General features: G+C 37.9%; 1 protein-coding gene across 1 annotated transcript; it reads right to left on the bottom strand.

Moving 5' to 3' along the window:
- Positions 1–12,693: 12,693 nt before the first annotated feature.
- Positions 12,694–14,564, bottom strand: LOC121982503 (organic cation/carnitine transporter 3-like). Its single transcript, XM_042535611.1, has one exon. It carries the CDS (start codon positions 14,534–14,536, stop codon positions 12,968–12,970), a length of 1,569 nt encoding a protein of 522 aa, XP_042391545.1. The 5' UTR covers positions 14,537–14,564; the 3' UTR covers positions 12,694–12,967.
- Between the last annotated feature and the right edge of the window lie 3,193 nt (positions 14,565–17,757).

The following is a 17,757-nucleotide window of genomic DNA, read 5'->3' as shown; positions in this document are numbered from 1 at the left end:
GAGCATTAAAGAAAAACATGTTGCTTTACATGCTAAGACTACCACACCTAAGGTTAGGAAGGTAGATAGACATCTAGGCAATAGCACTAAGGACTATAGGTATTTGCCTAAGAAAAATAAAAATGCTCAAGGACTTTATGAAAAACCAAAATCCAAAGATTTAATTAGGGAAAATCAAGTTTTGAGGTCAAGACTTGACAAATTGGAAAAGACCCTAAAAAGGATGGAAAATATCCTAAAAGGGCAACATGAGCATAGCCTAGGTCTAGAAGTACAAAGGTCATCTAATGACCATAGAGGTTTGGGATACAAACCCAAGGCTAAGAAGGATGTGCCCTCTTACCATAGGGTTCCATATAGTTATGGAACCAACCCTAGGTCTAGTGGTCAAGTCAAAAATACTAGGAAGGTTATTCCTAAGAGTATTTTTGTAATAAATGTGACTAAGACTTCTAAGAAGTCTAAGAAAGTCACTAACAAGGTCACAAGGGAAGCAATCCCTAGGGTTGACTTAGAAAAAGTGACCAAGGCTTCTAAGAAGCCAAACAAGGTCACTAGGAAGGTATCTAGGGAAGTTATCCCTAGTGAATACCTAGAGCATCCAAGGAGCACCAATAGATTTTGGGTTCCTAGGAGCATCTTCTCTACCCCATAGATGGGTTAGAGAGTGTCAACTCTAAGAAGAAGGGTAGTTAACCCAACTTTGAAGAAATTGACACTCAAGGAGCATTTTCAAGGTTATTATTAACCTTTGAAAATGAAGTGGATTTATGTTTACTCTTGAGAAGAGTAAAATGTGTCACAATTTGATAAATTGGATGATATTTTAAGTGACACAAATTGGGAAAATCATAAGAACTACCAAGTTGGAATTTTGGTATGTTCTTAGGAAACTTAAGGTCAATCTAAGCCTTAATTTAAAATGCTACTCTTGTGGAAGAACGAAGTATGCCAACATTTGAGAAATAAGCTTAATTTCAATTGGCATAAACAAATCAAGAGAAATATAAATGTCAATTTAGGTTTTGGCATTTTCTTGAAGCATTTAGGGCAATCTAGGTTTAACCTTTTAAGGTAGCTAAGTGGTTAAGGATACTTAGATAGGGAATCTAGGTATATTTTTATTTATGTTAAAACTTGCCATGATTGCTTGCCCATCATATGCCATGACATCATATTTATTGTTGCATTCATATCTTACTATGAAAAATCCAAAAAATATCATGTCATGACACACATGCATCAAGTAGTTATAGGATATTTTCTTTTGAAAATTATTTCATCTTGATGTATGCCATAACATAATCATGCATTAAGTTTAAATTCCTTGAAATTAAGGACAAATGGCATTTAACATCACTTATTAACAAGTGACATCCTAGGTGGATGTTTAATATCTCTAAAATGCCTAGATAGATATGCATGATCCCTAGAATAGGGTAAAACCAAAATCTCACATCTCACAAGGACTATAAGGTGACTTATATGTGTTTAAGTGCACATTAGATACAAGTGAGATGTTAGGAAGATGAACAAAACTCAAGATGTTGATTTAGTGCATTCTTCTGAGTCTTAGGTTCATCAAAACACATAGTTATGTGTTTTCCCATCATTGGGAAAGCTAATGTACAAGTCATGTGCATTAAGCCCAAGGAACATGGTGGGATATTGGTTTTGAAAATGTTTTAAAAAAAAATAATTTTGGAAAACCTTGGTGAAGGCTATCTTTTGATAGTAATCACCATTGAATAGTTATACACAAACTTAAAGAAAACACTAAAGTTTTTGCAAGTTCTCAAGTTTGTGTCAATCTTTGAAAATATGATATATTTTCATAGAAAACTATTTTTCCATGATAACGTATGCCCTAAATAATGTCTACACGAAATTTCATGTTTTTTAGATTTTTGTAGAATTTTCTAGGGGTTTCTGAAGTTGGCTGAATTTGAAATTCAGCAACTATCAGAGCTCCAATCGATCCATGGATCTATTAGAGTGCCTGAATCGATCCATGGATCGATTCATAAGACAATTCTCGCGAGCAGAAGCTCGCTGGATCAATCAGCCGATCGATCCACACATCCTGAATCGATCAGTGGATCGATTCAGATAGGTTGAATCGATTGGAACCCAACTCCAATCGATCTAGGATGCTGATTTTGGCTGGGAAGGCCTAATTTCAGCACTCTAAACCTATTTTAGTCTAGGTAACCATTCTAAACCCCTGAAAATACATTTGTATACATAAAAAGAGTGTTTTCGTGTGGAAAACAAGGATGGATTTGTTAAGGAAGGCTAAGTTGAAGTTTAGGTTGAGGTTTGTTTCAAATTTTGAATATTTGAACCTCAAAACTTCTAAATTTGGGTTTCCTAAAGTTTTGGGGATTCCAAGTCATTGTTGGTGCAATGACAGAAGTTACCACCATGTCTTTAGGGGGAGGGACTCTTTAAAGACATGAAAATTATTTTTCATGAACCTTGGAAGGTGGTCAACCTTCCGTTAAGAACATGTTCAAGGTTGAGCGTTTGAACTTTAATGGGGAGTGGATATCCTCATTGTTCAAGTGGCTTCAAGTGGATAATGCTCAAGGATGGGCATTTGCCTACATTGGGGGAGAATGTAGGGTTAAGGTTAATGAAGGGTATGGGACCTTCATTATCGTGTTGGTCACAACGAGTGAAGTTGTGAACAACGATGAGCAACTCTTCAGGGGGAGAGTTTTCAACAATGGGGCATTTGTTGAAGAGTGCCCAAAATTGAGGCACGGGTTGATGTGTGCTCAAAGATGGTTTGATGTGTGCCAATAGGGGGAGAATGAAAGGGAGTAAGTTAGGCTTTCATTACCTAGAGGGAGTTTGCCCTCTTAGGGGGAGAATGAAGGACTTAACTTATGTATTCATTACCCAGTGGCATGAAGAAGGTTTAGGCTATGGGATTAGCCTAACTTACATGTGGTATTGTAAGTGATAGTGTTGGTATTGTCAAACATCAAAAAGGGGGAGATTGTTGGTGTAACATCCCTCAGGTCAAGGTTGACCTGGTTGACCAAGCTTGAGTCTTGGTTTGGGTTTCGATGTTTGACAATGCAAGGTTGATTGAAGAAGAGTCAAGTAGGTCAAGGATGACCGGATACTTGACTGGGAAGTCCTAGTGAGTGAAGCTAGGCAGGAGGAAAATCCTGGTGAGTGAAGCCAGGTGAAAGACCTAGTGAGTGAAGCTAGGCAATTGGGAAAGTCCTGGTGAGTGAAGCCAGGTGAAAGACCTAGTGAGTGAAGCTAGGCAATTGGGAAAGTCCTGGTGAATGAAGCCAGGCAAGAGAAATCCAAATGGGTCAAGGTTGACCAGACATTTGGTGAGAATCCAAGTAGGTCAAAGGGATTGACCGGATACTTGGCACGAGAAAGAAAAATCCAAGTAGGTCAGAGGGACTGACCGGATACTTGGCAAGAAGAGAAAAGTCCAAGTGGGTCAAAGGGATTGACCAGACACTTAGTGAGAGAGTCCTAGCCGGTCAAGGGTGACCGGATGCTAGGTATTATGTACCAACAAGTCATGGTTGACTAGATGTTGGTTTAGGGGGCTTTAGACTTGGTTTTGGACAAAAATCAAGGTTTGGATTGATCCGTGGATTGATCCAGCAGGTTTGGATTGATCCGTGGATTGATCCAGCAGGTTTGGATTGATCTGTGGATCGATCCAGCAGATCTGGATCGATCAGTGGATCGATCCAGAAGATCCGGATCGATCCGCCGATCGATCCGGTGAGTCCCCGCGAACAGAACCCCTCTGGATCGATCAGTGGATCGATTGGGACGCTGCTGCTTCGCGCGATAAGCGCTGGATCGATCCGTGGATCGATCCAGGCATTTTTCCAGAGCACAGAGGCACTCTGGATCGATCCGTGGATCGATCCAAAGCCTCCCCGATCGATTGGGAGCAATCCAATCGATTGGGATTCGACCGTTGGCGTCGTTTATAGCTGTTGGCGTGCGATTCCTTCAGCATTACTTCACAGATTCATTTCAGATCTTCACCAGCTCCTCCACAACTCTTCTCAAGCTCGAGATCGCCAGTTCTTGAAGGTTCTTGGAGGCTCTTCCAAGTCAAGAGGTGGATCAAAGCAAGAAGAAGAAACTAGGGTTAGGGTTTGTGCACTCATTGTAAGCTTGTAAGCTTGTATTTCTTTACTACCCTTTCTTCTTCTTGTATTGAGTCTTGTAGGGCTTCTCCGCCCTTGGTAGTTACCATAAAGGAGAGTTTCATTAGTGGAGGGTGCGTGCGTTGTGTGGATCCTTGGATTAGTCACCTCCCTTGGAAGTGGATACCAAGTAAAATTCAAGTGTTAGCGTGTTTGTATTTGTTTCTTTGTATTTCCGCTGTGCATCCTTGAAGAAACAAGCAAAGCCGAGCAACGAGCACGCGAAGAGCTATTCACCCCCCCCTCTAGCTACTTTTCGGTCCTAACACATCCGAGGGTTGCCTTGCTCATTTGTCTCTGCAAAGCATGTTAGTTCACCAAACACACACATACACTGCAAGACAAAGTTAGCACACATAAAATATAGTAAATTAAGTGATTGACAGTCATCGGACCGTCCGGGTCAGACTTCAGATTTTCAACCGGAAACCCTAGGTCGACTCGACGCCTACTGTTGCCTCTGTGGAGAACGCGTCCTCACCTACTCCACTCAGGAGAGTTACCTGTTGCCAGTCCGGTCCTCCAGACCGATTGATCTTTCCGCGTAGGGTTACCACCCCCTAGGACCTAGGGTTACCGCCCTTTAGGGGTTTTCTCCACCTAGGGTTACCACCCCCTAGAACCTAAGGTACCCCCCTTAGGATTTTCCTCCACCTAGATTTACCACCCCCTAGGACCTAAGGTTACCCCCCCTTAAGATTTTCCTCCACCTAGAGTTACCACCCCCTAGGACCTAAAGTTGTCGCCTCTTAGAGTTTTCCTCCACCTAGAGTTACCGCCCCCTAGGACCTAAGGTTGCCGCCCCTTAGGGTTTTCCTCCACTTAGGGTTACCATCCCCTAGGACCTAAGGTTACCACCCCTTAGGATTTTCACCTGCCTAACCGCAGTTAGGACTTTTCCTGAAACCTCATTTAAGCACGTTAGATAATAAGGAATCCTAACTTTGAATCCCTTTGCCATAATCAAAACTTAGGTTCGATCGTCGGATGTTTCCCGCACCAACACTACCTTACCATCAAATAGTTTTCTTCACCTCATTGGATCATTTAAAGGAAGAAAACGTCAATACCGAATGTAAGCTATCTTACTCCTTATGTCTTTTGAAGGAGTGTCTTCATTACAAGTTGGACATGCTTTATGCCCTTTTGTACTCCATCCAGACATTAAACATATGCAAGATAATTATTGATGTTCCACAAAACCACTGCACGCATTAAGAAAGTATCATTAGTCACTACATCTCGAATATTCACGCCTTCCTATAATTTTTTTTAACTTTTCAATTAGTGGCTGAAGGAAAACATCCATGTCTTTTCCAAGTGATGTTGGTCCAGGTATTAATAAAGACAATATCATGTTTTCAAACTTCATACACTTCCAAAAAAGGTAGATCCGCTACCTTAGCGCCCCCCCTAGTGCCGACCCCATGGATATGAAGGGAGGTTCATGCAGGTACACAGGCCATAGGTGCATGGCGGGGTAAACCCCAGGTCGTCAGTTCCTGAGAATCGACCCTTGGCCATTACGCCAGAGATACCATGCGCCCACCGTCTGCGCTACGCCCTGGGGGCAACTTCATACACTTCCAAGGTGACATGTTATATGGAACAACCATAATAGGCCACATGTTGTACGTCGTGCTCATGCAACCAAATGGTTTTAAACCATCTATTGCCAAAAAAAGATGCACATTTTTAGGATCACTGGAAAATGTTGGAAATTTCTCATCAAACATCTTCCAAGCAGAACCATCCGCGGGGTGCCTTAAAACACCATCATCTTTTAGTCGTTCAGCATCATTCCATCTGATACCTCTTGTAGTGTGCCTAGAACTATACAAATGCTTTAATCTAGGAGTTAAGGGAAAGTATCACATCACTTTTTTTTGGTTTTTTTTACCTTTCATATTTTTTGTCAATCCATCTACTCACGCCACATACAGGACAATTCAGAAGCCCAACATTCTCATTCCAATAGAGAACACAATCATGTTCACAGACATGGATTGACTCGTACCCCAATCTTAGTTCACTTAACTTTCTCTTTGCCTCATAGTGTGAGACAGGTAATATTGCTTGAGGAAATGCCTGCTTCAATAACTTAAGTAACATATCAAAAGATTTGTTACTCCATTTGTTTAGTATTTTCACATTCATTAATTTTATCAAGAAATTAAGCGTTGAGAAATTTACACATCTCGAATACAATTCTTTCTCAATCTCCTTCAACGTATCATCAAATTTCTTAGTTTGGAAACCTTGATGTCGAACAGGCTCACTGGATTCTCCTATCTCTACTAGTCTAGTCAAATCATCCAAAACATCTACCATTTCACCTTGGGCATCACTATCAGATAAAACTTCATGCTTTGTTAGTGGATGTTTATATTGCTCACCATGGTAATCCCACACTTTGTATGACTGTTGTATCCTATATTTTATTAGGTGTATCTCTACTAAGTGCAGTGGCTGATACATATGATTCAAACAAGTATTACAAGGACATCCTATTTTTCCCTCTTCATTGGCGTACTTCATAACTTGTGTTGCAAACATCCGAACACCATTTTTATATTCGAAAGGGATTCGATTCTTCACACTCATCCAACTTTTGTCAATTTTCATTTTGTAAAACTATAGAGTAAGCAAACATATACATTAAATTTCATTACATGCCATGAAATCAACCAATTCCATACATTACTATCTAGCTGAATATTGCTAACTCAAGAACAAATTGCCAACTTCTAAAACTGATCCATTAACATTTATAAAAACACCAATAACAAAAATTACAAACAAACCATATAAGACAAAGGGACAAAGCAACATTTTAAAAATTGAATTTGAATAAATGATGAATTCAATAATTTTGTAAGAACCGAAAGATTGAATTTTATGGCAAAAGAGAAGATTTTGTGTAAAGAATTGCAAGTAAAAAAATAAAAAAGAATACCAAAACACTAACGAAAAATGATTTCAAGCAAGCTTGTAAATAGTTTCCATCCACAAATCTCTCTTGCTATTGAATATATCTGAACCATATGCAAAAAGAAACAAGTAGAACAAGATAAAATATCGTAATGCCAAAAACAACCATAATAAAAACTTAAAGAAAAATACTTTTTAGTTTATGAGGGGAAAAAACAATTGTTGTCCAATCCAACTATTTCACAGTCAATACAAGTTTAATATAGCAACACAAGCATAAAAAAGGAGATATAGCTGAATGATCCTGTCCGTACGTTGAGTCGATGGAAACTGGGGACGTGACGCTCTTTATTGCCTCCGGGTGATCTCCGCAGTGACGTGGGCCTCCGATGAACCTGTAACAAAGCCGGGCTGGGAAGCGGTTCCCGACGACGACTCTCCAACTCTCAAGTCAGACGATGGCGAGATGAAACAGAGGTGGAATAGAGACACTGTGGCTATAGTAGATGAGGAGAAAAAAAATATATACCTCCGTTGAAATCTGGGGGTCTTTATATAGGACACCGGAGAGGCGCGTGCACGCTTCCCGAGGCATGCACGTTCCTCAAAGCCTACCTCAGAATGGTTGTGTCAGAAAAGTATGTCTGACGCCATACCGCAACTGTCCGAGCATATCTTTGCCACGGTAGCGGAAACTTCCTCCGTACGATCCTCGGTAAAACCCGACCACCGACCATGCTATTTGTCGGTAGCAGGTGTCTCGAGAATGATATCACTAGCTGCCCTCTTTGTCCTCTTCTAAGCCTTTTGTCTCTACTCGGGCCAGACGGGCTGGCCGCTCGGCCTACAGGGCGCTCGAGTATATATGTACCTCGGACCGGGTGAGAAGGCCGCTCGGTCACATACTCGGACGGGGTACAAGCTAGCTGTTCTGCTGTCTGGCCGAGCAGGTTGGCCACTCGGCCTAGCGGTTCCTCTATACGAGCTTGTGAGCACCGGAAGCTCGACCCGAAGTCGAGTTGTTTTCGCGCCGGCCCTGGATCTACTCAGGCCGGTCGGCTAGGAGACTTCCTCACCACTCAGTTGGAACTTTGACTCTCCCGTGTCGTTGACCCCTTCCTATGTGGGTCCCGATCCTTACCACCGAATCACTAAAAAAGAAAAATTAAATACAACTAAATAAATAATAAAAAATAAAAAGAAACTGAAATGAATAGAGACAAAGATGACTAATAATAGGGGTGTCTTTAATATAGAGGTGAGGCAATGGATTGTTATTGGTGACGTGCACAGGGGTGAGCGACGCGCCCAGAACACCGAGAAGTAGTCTCAGATTAGACCTTGAATAACCCAACTTTGAAGTCGAAATAGGAGGAGCACGACAAAGCCAATGGGCCCAACGCTCATTCTGCGATTCCCCTTATCGATTGCAATCAAATTTTGACCCTGCCCCTTCCGATTAACAGTAGCTCTCTGAGAATCTTTCACTTGAAGTCACTTCCCAATAGAAAAAATAGATTTGGAAGGAGATGATTTGGGGATTTTAGGCGGGGAGAGAGTGTTGATGATATTTTAGGGAATTTGATGGCGACGGGAAGATGAGGAGTGAGGAGGGTTTTGGTGGGAGATGAAATTTTACACGTTATATCTACAATAATTGTTTAGATATGTAATACTTGTGATAAATAATATACCAATTTTGCTATGCTCAAGCCTTATGGAATAAGGGAAGAGAAATTACGGTTTGGTAAAAAAAAATCTATTCGGCAACATTTGGAATGCGTCGTAGAATGATATACCTATTTTGCGACGCTTCTAACTTATCTTTTTGCGATGCATAACTGAGTCGTGTTGCTAAAAGATAGAAAGCGGGGGAGGAAAAATTTCCCGCTACATTTTAGCCATGTGAGTGTTCTTCGTGTCGTCAAATGTTCACATATGGCGACACATTAACTTTGTCCGGTCGCCAAATAATCTAAAATAAAAGAGGGAAAAAGCATCTGCATGATTCGCAATTGTAGCGACCCTGAGCATATTGTGCGTCGCCATATGGTAACATTTGGCGACGCACAACCATGTCATGTGTCACAAAATGTCATATTTCTTGTAGCATGAGGCATCTGATGCCAATATAGCGGCAGTAGTGGCGGTGGCTAATAGCCGGTAGCGGAAAATTGGGCTTCTTTCTCTTGAATGTTGCGGTTGATATGAGCGAGGTGCTGCTGCAGTAGCTAAATGTAACCGACGCATCCATGCTTAGGGTTACATATGCATGCCTCCACCTCGAACGCTAGTGACTCCGCCTTCCTCCTACACTGTTCGACCGGTACTCTCTGTAAAAAAAATGTAAAACTTCTTAGCCCTAAAGTTAGTTCCATGGATATAGAAGAAGGTAAATATAGATATCCAAACTAGTAAGTGCATGGGCGGAAGTCTTGCAAAGGGTAATGAAATTCACTTCCAAGATTTGATCCTCACCTTTACGGAGCCAATAGTGGGCTTCGACCAGTATGCTCGGGAGACCGGGAAATACGACATAAATATGCAATTTGGCAGGAATTTGTGGCGCTTGTGATTGCACGCCGCAAATGTCACTCCTTCCTTCTGCTAGTTCATGTCCATCGGACTTCGGTTCTGTTGAGACGAACAATTGATTAGTTATTCATGATTTATTTTTTTAATTGTTAAAAAAATACATGATTAAACTAATGATAATATCTTAAATTTATCTATATTTTAATTGTTAATTTTGAAAGTTTACTAAAAACTGTTTAAAAAATTTAAAATACATTAAAAAAAGTTAATAAAAATTAAAACATCTCTATTTTTTATTTATTATTTAATATTTAACTACAAACAAATAAGTAAAAAATTAAATTAAATTAAAAATTATGAGTTTTAAAATTAAAAATATAAATAAATTTAGAAGATTCTCATAAATTTAATGATCCTTTTTTTAAAAAAAATAAATAAATTTACTAACATTAATATTTTATATAAATTATTTAATAAAATAATTATTATTTTTATTTAGTTTGATTCTCGATTTGGTTTGACTTAAATATGAAAATTTATTTTATTTGTATTTTAATTTAAGGTTGAAATAGATTGCTGGGAAGATATTAGGGGAATAAGTGTGGGACGTTAAAAACGAAAATCAAAATGTATACGAAAAATACAAAATGACATCTTTCGGAGGAACAGCGCCGGCTTAAAGTTCTACAGGGTTCTAGGCGAAGAAAGAAAAAAAAGTCTTTAATAATATTTTTTTATCCTATTTTTATTTAGACTTGGATTGACAATGAGGTATTTAAATTTTTTAAATAATTAGATTTAAAAATTCATACCATGTAATTATAATTTGATAATATTTCAAACTCTGACACAAATATATAAAAAATTCTCATACAATTATTAATAATCTAAATTTAGGTTCATAGATCATTCATTCCATAATTTATTTATGTAGAATAATAAAGAACATTTTGAGGAAAAGAAAGTGAAAAAAATATTATCGAGTGAGATAGGAACTAATGATAAGAGAGGAAAAAATATATGGACATTAATGAGATAATGAATAGATGATGAACTAATTATAAAATGAGATGAAAGAAAAAGAAATTAGATGTAAGGTTTTAAATAGTTATATTGTAGCTTTAGATATAATTTTTGTATCAGAATATAATAATTATAATTAATATGTAATTAAATGTAGTTGTCATTGGAATTAATTGAAGTGTAATATAAAAATAGAAATAACAAAATCTGAAATAAAATTGATTGCATTGGAAGTTAGCAAAATCTAAAAAATACTAGAACGGAATTCGAAGCAAGCCAATCTAGAACAAAATCTCCATGCATGCATAATGCAACCTTTGAACTAGACAATATAACTATTAAATGTAAATATTAAATAATAAATCTATTCTTTAATTAATAATGGGCCCCAATAAAATTAAGGCCCTAGATATAGACTTTAATGACTTATGCCTTGAACCGGGCCTGCGAAGAAAAATCAGAAGCTCAAATTTATGAGTGAAAACCTGTATTAAACAAAGTCACATAGAGTTGATCCATCGGTTTGGATTTTGGATAATTTGACAATAATAAACTGTTTTTAGGTGTGGGTATTAGATTAAATTCAATCAAATTGAATTAACTAAATCAAATCAAATTATTTTTTTTTCAGAACTAACTTAAACATCGATTTTTTTTAATAAAACCAAACAAATGAACTCCATAAAATATAGTTAATTTACTTAAAAATTTAATTAACTGAATTAACCTAACTTTTCTAATTAAGTCTAAAAATTCAATTCGATTTAATAAAATTCAGTTTTAATTTAAAAATTAAAATCTAAAAATTCAATTTAGTCCAAAAGTTTAATTTATTCGGTGTCTTTGATTTAATCGAATAAAAATTTTAAAATCAAATCTGAAAAAAATTGAATTAATCAAATAAAAAAAATTAAAATTTCAAATAAATCAAACTAAATTTTAAATTTAGTTGATTCGATTAATTTATTTAGTTTAACGACTTTTGCTTGTTATCAAGATTGGCAAACAAAAAGAAAAGGTAAAAGAGAATCGTCTTGTTTTGTGATCTGTGAAAGGGAGAGACTACTAATATTGTAAATATAGATATTGATGAACTAGCCACGGAATCTATTTTATTTGAGTTTTCTCAAATTTTAAAAGGGCTTATTTGATTTTTTACACTTAGTTTTTAAAATATCTTTATTAAAAAATTCAATTAAAAAAATATTTTATTAAACTATGATAATATCTTAAATTTATCTATAATTTTATTTTTAATTTTGAAACTTTATTAAAAACTGTTTAAAATTTTTTTAAAAAAAAATATATAAATACAATAAAAAATTAAAAGATCTCTAAATTTGTTATTTTTGTTTATTATTTAATATCTAACTACAAACAAATAAGTAAACATAGAATAAAATTAAAAAATCATGAATTTTAAAAATAAAAATATAAATAAATTTAGAAGATGTTCATGAATGGAATGACGTTTTTGTTTTTATAAAATTTAAAAAATTATGGCGGTGATATCAAAAACATTTATACAATATATATATTTTTAAAATAGTAGTATTAAATTTAATTAAACAAAATTGTGTGAAAGCCCTAAATGTCAACTTAGCGTTAAATTGATTTATGTAGATTTAATGCATACCATATCAATTAAATAATTGACTATTTTAAGATGATCCATAAATATATTATAGTTGGAGTTCACGAATATTTAAATGATAGTCTAGATATTCTAGAATGACATTATAATCTCGAAATAATAATAATAATAATAATAACAATAACAATAACGACATTTCATTAATAATTTTTTTATCAATATGTTATTAGAAAAGATTTTCAAAATGAACATACTAATTTATATTATCAAATTTAATACTAACCAAATAAATTTAAAATATAAAAATTTAAACAATAATATATTATTTGAATTTAGAAGTAAATAATACTAACTAAATTCTAGCCTTGCAAATTTATAAAAATAAATAAATAAAATAAAACTTAAATAATCATTTCAAAGAATTAATTAATTTAAAAATCAATTCGACTTGACCGGATCACCTATCAAAATAACACAAAAACCCTAATTTACAACTAGCCCTACCAATTGCATGATTGAGGCTTGTTTCATGCTCGCTCAGATGCTATGATTTAGCACCTATGATTTAGCACCTTTGTGATGACCTTGGGTCGAGTACGACGAGAACGCGGGACAAATGTTTCACCTTTCTTTTTTGCCACAATGATTGAGGCTTGTTCTCTGATGCTCCGTGACTTGAGGCCGGTCATGGAGTCGTCGTGGAGGTGCTCATGATCATCTGCTTCAACTCTTCTTCCTCCATGGTGTCGCACATGCTCCTCCCTCTCGTCTCCGGCAGGCACGCCGTGAACAGCCCGCAGCAACCCACCACCGTGCCGAACACGCCGAACGACAGGAAGCTCCTCTTCCTCCCCTCCGCCACCAGCACAGGGGCGAACACGCCGCCCAGCACGATCGTCTGCCTCACCATCGTGATCGCCGAGTTCCTCACGCACGTCGGGAACAGCTCGATGCAGTAGATGAGCAGGAGGTCGAAGGCCGTGCAGGCGGCGAAGAAGGACGACACCTCGGCCGCTGTCCGCCACGGCTCCGTCGTCACCGCCACGCACAGGAGGCTGAGCGCCCCGCTTGCGGTGGTGAACGCAACCGTGGAGCTCCGCCGGTTCACCCTGCCGACGAGGAAGAGGGTGGCCAGCGACGAGGGCAGCTCGGCCAGCGCGTTAAGCGTCACGCTGAGGTAGAGATCGGAGCCGAGGTTGCCCAAGTTGAGCGGCATCCCGTAGTAGACCAGCCCGAGGCCGAAGCCGACGGTCATGGCGGCGAGTAGCCGGCGAAGTGCCCATCTTTTAACCCATAGCACTTTCAAGGCGGAGAAGACGTTGTCGAAGTCGCCGGCGTCCTCTGCGACGATCAATTTCGAGAAGCTGGAGGTGATGGCGTTGCGATTGTTCGCCGTCATGCTCTTAATCGTTTGAATGGCCTCGTCGCGGCGGCCGCGCACCAGAAGCCACCGCGGCGATTCTTTGATCCAGAAATATATCAGAACAGAGTAGAAGAAACAGGGGACGGAGGTCCAGAGATAGAGCCTTCTCCACGACGCCCCGCGGTTGAGGTAAGCCATGGCCGGCAAAGATAGGAAGCCGAGAGTGAAGAAGAAGAAGCCGGCGATGCTGACCTTCTCCCGCCACCGCTTCCCAACCATCTCCGTCGAGAGCACCAGCGCGGAGGTGCCGACGGTGGCGCGCGCGCACCCGCAGAGGAGCCTCATCGCCGCGTAGGCCCAGAGATTGGGCGACACCAACGTGAGAGCGGCGGAGAGGGACATGGTGAAGCAGGAGAGGAAGAGCATGTTCTTCCGGCCGAGAACAGAGTCCGCCAGCGTCGATAGGAGGAAGCCGCCGAATAGGCAGCCTAAGAAGTAGGCGGAGGCTGGGAGACCGACGAGGGCGGAGCCCGCGCACTGGAGGCTCCACTCCGACACCACCGAAGCGTGGGCGGGGGAGTCCCAGACCCAGGAGCCTGGAGGAAGGCCACAAGGGGTGGAGGCGGAGCAGGCGGCGGAGTCGGAGTCGCCAGCTGAAGTGCAGTGCCACGTAGGCTCGGCGTCGGTGAAGACGTTGATGAAGGTCTGCTGGGCGTCGAAAGCCCACGCGAAGGCGACGAAAATGGCTTGGAGGAGTTGGCAGACGCCCATATAGCTCTCGAGAGTCTCATCTACGGTTGACATCGACGGCGGCGGCGGCCTCTTTCCGCCGAGTTCATTTTGGTTCTCGGCGGAGTCGTAGCGAAGAAGAAGAGGAGCTTCGTCGGCCATTGCAGAGAACTGAGAAGTGCGACGCGCTCTGGAATGATAAAGTTTTACAATAATTTCATTTCACACCTTGTAGTTTATTTTATTTTCAAATCTAACAAAGCTTACTGTATGGAACAAAATGAAATATTTATTCAAATCTATAGAGGTAAAGTGAAAAAAAGCAAAAAAAATCCTCTAGCTATAATATGAACAGTGATATCCTGCGCGACGCGCACAGTGCGCGACTGTGCGCGTCGCGCAGGATATCAACAGTTTTGTTTCTTTTGTTTTGTTTTTTTTTTTCATTTTTTTTATTTTTTTAATATTTAAAATTAAAAAAATCAATTAAAAAAATTAACATTTCTTTATATAAATTTTTAATACATTAATATATCCCCTCAACATATTATAATACTCAATAAATACTTAAATTAATTTTATTTTATATTTTTAAAATCAAATATTATAACTTAATTGAGAAGTCAGAACCCAGAGATAAAATTTAAAAAAAAATAACTTTGATACTATAATCTAAAGCCTGAACTCTAAAGATAAAATCTAAAAAAAATATAGTTTTGATATTATAACCCAAAATCTGAATCCTAGAAGTAAAATCTAAAAAAAATAGTTTTGATACTATAACCGAAAGCCTGAATCCTAAATAACTTTGATACTATAACCCAAAATCTAAATTTTAGAGGTAAAATCTAAAAAAAAAAACTTATACTATAATTCAAAACAGGAATCCTAAAAATAAAATTAAAAAAAAATAATTTAATTATTTATTTTAATTCAAAAATTTAAAAAAAAAAAAAAAAAACTAAAACCTGATATCCTTCGCGCGCACAGTGCGGGCGCGCAGGATATCAGAATCGGCTATAATATACCTGTGATAATTATAAATCTACTATGTACTATATACTTATAAATGGATAAAAAATTAAAATGACACGAATCCTTCCTAGTTCCTACAGATGCTATTTATATTTTAAAAAATATCTTTATCTTTGACATTATTATAACAACTTAACAATTACAATATAAATATTTTTATCCCTAATCAACATTGATTAATATTGTATTATAAAAATTATAAATCTTAATTACTACAATATAAATATTTCATTTCTATTACTTACTATATCTATCTATAATTATAACAGCTGTAAACAGTTTAGTTGCTCTAACTATATGTACATCAATATTTATATTATAATTACGTCCAAATTAAAAATATTAAAAGAAACAAAATAAGACTTGATAAAATACCATTTTGACGATAAATAAATAAAAATATTGACGATTCAAAAATTAAAAAAAAAAACCCTACTTTTATATAAATTTATGTTAAATTATCCGTCTTATATAATCAAGTGATATATTAGGAGTCTGTTACTCGCTTTAGATAGACGATGTGCAAATGGATTTGCAGTACGCCACTTCAATATAACACATCAAAAAAAAACTTATCAATAATTAATTTGATCCAGTAATAAAAATTGATCCGGTTTAAAATTCGGAAAGGTAGTATGCTGGACAGATGGTTTTGAGTTTGATCATGAGAAGACTCTGAGCAGAAGAAGCCTGGCGTTGCAAATAAGCCTGGGTATCGAAGAAGAATGACGATGGAAAAAAACATCAAAGACCGAGCTAGGGAGGGCTCTTCGGTGTAAACATTCCGACGCTCATCATATAGGAAACCGAGGAAATGAGTGAAGAATAGTGGAGGTGAACAATGAATTTTGATAGCCTAACATACCTGTGCTCATAGGTAGAGACCTTTTATATAGTTATATTTTCTTTCTGCAAAAATATCAATACATTTTTAAAATATGTCCAACCAATCTTACACCACGGTCTTTCTTGAATTATGTTCCCTACCTTTGCATCTGAAAGGTGGAAACTTCCATTGTATGAAGAAAGATAAAAGAGAATATCAGGTCTATGAGCTAAGGGGCTATTAATTGTAACACTTCAATGATAAGTTGGATGAGTCATATTTGCTGTTCAATCGGACATCGCTCTTGAACGCGTCAGCTCGGCTACCGAGGGTTAGATATCTTGAGGACTCGATCTTCAGTCAAATAAAGAATCTGGTCAAGTAGTATGTCTCGAAGATTTGATCGGACCAAGAGAACTCAAGTTCCAATTAAGCCTGAAGGAATTGGGAGTCGCTCAGACAAAAGATCTGATAGGCAAAAAGACTCGACTTTCGATAGGACAAGGAATCCGGCCGGGATCCAATCTAATAGGTCTAGAGGGTCCGATCAAATAAGGGAGACTCGGGCTCCCATCAAACCAAGAGGACTCGGGATCCGATTGAATGAGGTGTACGATCGGATAAAAATGTTCATCCACTTGGAGTCAATTGGTCGGCTTGTCCCGCTTTCTTGACTTCGACGCCAACTCCCAAGGCCCTACATTATTCGCCATATCAAAAATCATAACAAGGTATCATAAAATTTATATTATTTTATTTATCGAAACAAATTTAACACACAACTTGCAAATGAAATTGCCATGTGCAATTTCAACACACATTGAATTCTTTCTAATTTTAAAATAAACGCTCGGAATCCCTGAAGGAAAGTGCTACTAGCTCATTGTGGCGAAGGAAAAAAGTAATGAGGTGGGGTAGGCAAATTAATTACGTCGATCAAACAAGAAAAAATTTTGACAGAAAAATCAAATGCGGTGATGATAATTTCAAAAGATGAAAAGAACAAATCAGATGCAGTAGCATACGCGAATAACCATCTTTCGAAAAGGACGATTCACTTGTGGCCAATATATCTTTGTATATATGCTGAGATGGTCGAAAGGCAATTAAATCTATGTGCCAATGAGTCTACGATTGGCATCGCTCGACTAAGAGATGACAGATGGGATCGATAAAGAAATCAATTCAGAGGCGAACAATGACAATATGGAAATCAAGAAGATAAGCATATGCTTGCCTGTAAATTTAAATATAATGAAGACCGGAGACGTATCTACAGTAAACTACTAAATTCCAAGCTACATGTGAATTTTGCATGATATTGGAGCAGGTATCAGTGTCAGTATATTTATAATTATACCGATCGATCTCAAACAAAAAGCTTTGCTGGATCCAAATCCAAGAACACGACTGAAGAGAGCAAAAAATATTGAGAGTTCAGTGTAAATTATGAACACTAATTCAGCACGCCACGCAGGCGGCTTCACTTTGTAAGTTTTTATGGATGTCACACTCCATAAAA

Source organism: Zingiber officinale, chromosome 5A (assembly GCF_018446385.1).
Source record: "Zingiber officinale cultivar Zhangliang chromosome 5A, Zo_v1.1, whole genome shotgun sequence".
Lineage (NCBI taxonomy): Eukaryota > Viridiplantae > Streptophyta > Magnoliopsida > Zingiberales > Zingiberaceae > Zingiber > Zingiber officinale.
Note: the sequence above shows the minus strand (reverse complement) of the source record. Positions and strands in the feature narration are given on the sequence as shown.